Genomic DNA, 3,546 nt, shown 5'->3' with positions numbered 1-3,546 from the left:
GTATTGTAAAGCGGTTATCCCATTGAAATTGTTATAAAAATTACATTAAAAAAAAATCAATATGCTCAATGTAATTTTTCAGAAAAAAGTCTTAAGACTGCAAAAGAGAAATTGCATACTAGGATACAATCTTGTTTTTTGTCTTTTTAAAAGCAATGAACAGATTATAAGTTGGCTAAGTGCGTTACGAATGAAATTTAATCGATATTCATTTAAAATCACTTGATTACAATTTAAGAACTGACACAGTTAAGCCTGAGTCTTTAACTAAAATATCAATGCATAATAAAAGAAAAAATTGTGGCATCATTTATTATGTTGTCTACTTATTAAGATTAAGTAGTACAAAATGACATCAGATTGTAGATACATATTTACAAAAAAATATTATTACAATAATTTTGATATTTACCTACATTCACTTGCAAATACATTATGTAAAACAGTACAGTAAAATGTAGTTGTTGAAAATTTAACTTGGTTGAAATCACACAAGTAGTTTTATATAAATAGTAAAATGACTAGATTTACATTTCATCAAGAGGTCTCACACCTAAAATTTCTAAACTAGTTTTCACAACGATACGAGCTGCATGAAAAACTAAAAGTCTTTGTTCAGCAGTACTTTGATCTACATTTTTTACTTTCATCTCTTTGAACATTTTATTTATACATTTAGCTAAGCGGAACAAGTAACTGACTAAAATACAGGCTTCATATGCTTCAAATGACCTCTGTAAAACATTTTCAAATTTTGACAGCTCATTTACTACATCAACTATTATATCTTCAGTCAGAAGAGCTGGACTGCAAAACTCAGGGATGGAAACACCACAATTTTTTTCTAAGCTTCTAAGTCTGCAATGTAGATATTGTAATTTAATTCCACTGTCACCTTCACTTTGTAGAGCTCTGTCCCAGTTAAATTCATAATCACGCTGTCTTCTTTGTTTTAAATCATTAATTAATACAGCAGTGGTACCAAGTATGTCACATGTTTCTTCATTCATTGCAGATTGCCTTGTGTCTGTTGAAATGAAAGGGACAAATTTATTTTATGTTCAGTTCATTATTTTATGTCCTTTAATGAACCTGTTATTTCAAATTTATGATTTTTCAAAAAGTGTAGTATTCGAAACGATAATTATTATGTACTAACAATAATAATAAATACAAGATTAAACAGTAAAAGCAGTTTTAATTAAAAAACATGGGATTATGGGATAATTTTAGAGTTTCTTACTTTTTGACTGCATTTGTTTTTCATACATTTTCTGCTTCGCTTCATCTAAGATATCATTTAAAAATACTGCATTACCCTTTCTTGTACTCATACCCTTTATTCTTCCAAATTTTACATGTTCACAGCCTTCAGTACACTTCTTATTAAACTGCTTTACAATTTCAAAAACAGATGAGAAATGATCAGCCTGTGAATTATCAACAATGTACAACATCTTATCAAAATCATATTTTTTATGACGATCCAATAAAGCAGCAACATCTCTAGTGAGATACAAAGTGGAATTGTCGCTTTTAAGAAACGTGATTTTTTTGTTATTGATGGTAGCAATTTTCTTTCCTGTTTCATCATTACTTATAATGTTATGTTTCTGTAAGTAATCCATCAGATCTCTGATGGCAATGCCATTGTAATCAGATTCCCAATGGAAAGCATCAAAAGTTATACCTAATCTTTGATATACATTTTCTAATTCATGCACTGTTACGTTGCGGATTTTCTTCCAGTTTTCCAGACTTATTTTTCCTTGTTCTATATCTGAAAAATATTTTCTTGCTTCATTTTGAACATTTTCATCCGTTTCTGCCAATTTGTTCATGTTAACATAGATGTCATATAATTGTTTAATTGGCTTCTGTAATTCATTAATATTTACATTTTGAGCTTTTAATCCATACTGAAGTAAGCCAAACTGTGTTCCCCAATCGCCCAAGTAATTTATTTTGAAAACATAATCTTTGTAATATTTGTGAATATTTGCAATAAAGTTACCAATTATAGTTGAGCGTAAATGACCTGCATGGAATGGCTTGGCAATATTTGGAGAGCTAAAATCTATAACAATTTTCTTAGGTGTGAGATTGGTATTTGGTTTACGTTTCAAAATATTACTTAAAACACTGTGGACAAACTTTTCTGTATTTTTGCTACTATTGGAAATATCTGGTTGAATTTGTCCCGTATCTAATTTTTGCGAATATCGTACAATTAGTTTACATCTGAAATTTAAAGTATATCTCATATTTAGTTCAAAACAAAGAGGAGCCCTTTTTACTTTTAACACTGTATTCATGTTTTTAAATTAAATTAAGTGTATAATGTATAATCTATGATGTTTATCTCAAATATTAAGTGTTTATTCTATGATGTTTATGTTGCAGGTTGCGAAAATTACTTTTAAAGGGTAAGTACGTGGCTTACTGAATTTGACCCCTCTTTTTTATTTTCAGATTTAATTATTTTTAATTATTTGTTCGTCGTTTGTTCGTTAATGTTGGAATGTAAAAAATGTTTGTTCGTCTTTTGTTTATTTATAATTAGTTAAATTAATGATCACCCTTAAGTTGGCTCCTCTTACTGGATATCTTTATTTTTATCACTCAGATTAATTAATTTTGATCAATTATCGTTTGTTCGATAACTATTGGTGATTGTTCGATCATAAAAACAATTAAACTCCCAATTATTAATTATTTTATATTTAATAAGCAAACCATCACCTCACGCCTACATTGCTCATGCACCGCGGCACCGGTTTTGTCAGTCAGCTGGCAATGGCCATATTTACTAGCGTTTTGTTAACAAGTGCGTTTATACTGCCTAATTATTTGTTATGTAGATCAAAAAAATATTGAAAACTTCAACAATAATATAACAAAAAAATGATCGAACAATCACCAGTCGAACAAACGATAATTGATCAAAATTAATTAATCTGAGCGATAAAAATAAAGATATCTAGTAAAGGAGGCCAACTAAAGGGTGATCTTAATTAATTACAAATAAATAAAAGACGAACAACCAATTTTTACATTCGAACATTAACGAACAAACGACGAAAAATCCGAAAGTCAAAAAAAGGGGGACCAAAGTCAGTGAGCCTAAGTACATACATAGGTCGAAATATTTTTTATACATTTAAAACTTTTTTCTAATTTCCAATATTTTATAAGGGATTTTATGACCTGGTAGCTAAGACCTTTAGGTCATGTCTTATTTTAATTTTATATTCTTATTTTTATGAAAAATGATATGATGGAGTGAAATGAAATGAAATGAAGATGATTAATTTGAGACATTAATTAACTGGGATAAAATTAAATGAAATGAGATGATATAGGATGAAATATAATCTCAGTAAAATGGTGGTCATTTACTGAGATTTTTTCAGTGGCCTTTTTGGAGGATCCCGAGATACTACATCCAGCGGCTTTGTTTCATTTTCCCACATTTGTACACTTTCACAGATTATACAGTTAAAAAACCAGCGTTATTACACATTTAAACCTGAAGAAACACTAAAT

The 3,546-nt window shown here is 29.0% G+C and overlaps 1 protein-coding gene across 1 annotated transcript; it reads right to left on the bottom strand.

Moving 5' to 3' along the window:
- Positions 1-298: 298 nt before the first annotated feature.
- On the bottom strand, positions 299-2,772 carry ArgRS-m (arginyl-tRNA synthetase, mitochondrial). Its single transcript, XM_089732502.1, has 2 exons — positions 1,244-2,772; positions 299-1,027 (listed from the first exon to the last, which is right to left on the bottom strand). Exons 1-2 carry the CDS (start codon positions 2,313-2,315, stop codon positions 528-530), a joined length of 1,572 nt encoding a protein of 523 aa, XP_089588628.1. The 5' UTR covers positions 2,316-2,772; the 3' UTR covers positions 299-527.
- Positions 2,773-3,546: the final 774 nt, after the last annotated feature.

This window comes from Bombyx mandarina, chromosome 13 (assembly GCF_030267445.1).
Source record: "Bombyx mandarina strain Sakado chromosome 13, ASM3026744v2".
In the NCBI taxonomy this organism is placed as follows: Eukaryota; Metazoa; Arthropoda; class Insecta; order Lepidoptera; family Bombycidae; genus Bombyx; species Bombyx mandarina.
This window is presented reverse-complemented; position numbering and strand designations above follow the sequence as displayed.

What these genes read in the sequence shown, in the direction of transcription:
- ArgRS-m (XM_089732502.1), bottom strand. Translation starts at nt 2,315, where the DNA reads ATGAATACAGTGTTAAAAGTAAAAAGGGCTCCTCTTTGTTTTGAACTA. An exon ending in AAAACAAATGCAGTCAAAAA is followed by an intron (nt 1,028 to 1,243) that starts GTAAGAAACTCT and finishes TCATTTCAACAG; the next exon opens with ACACAAGGCAATCTGCAATG.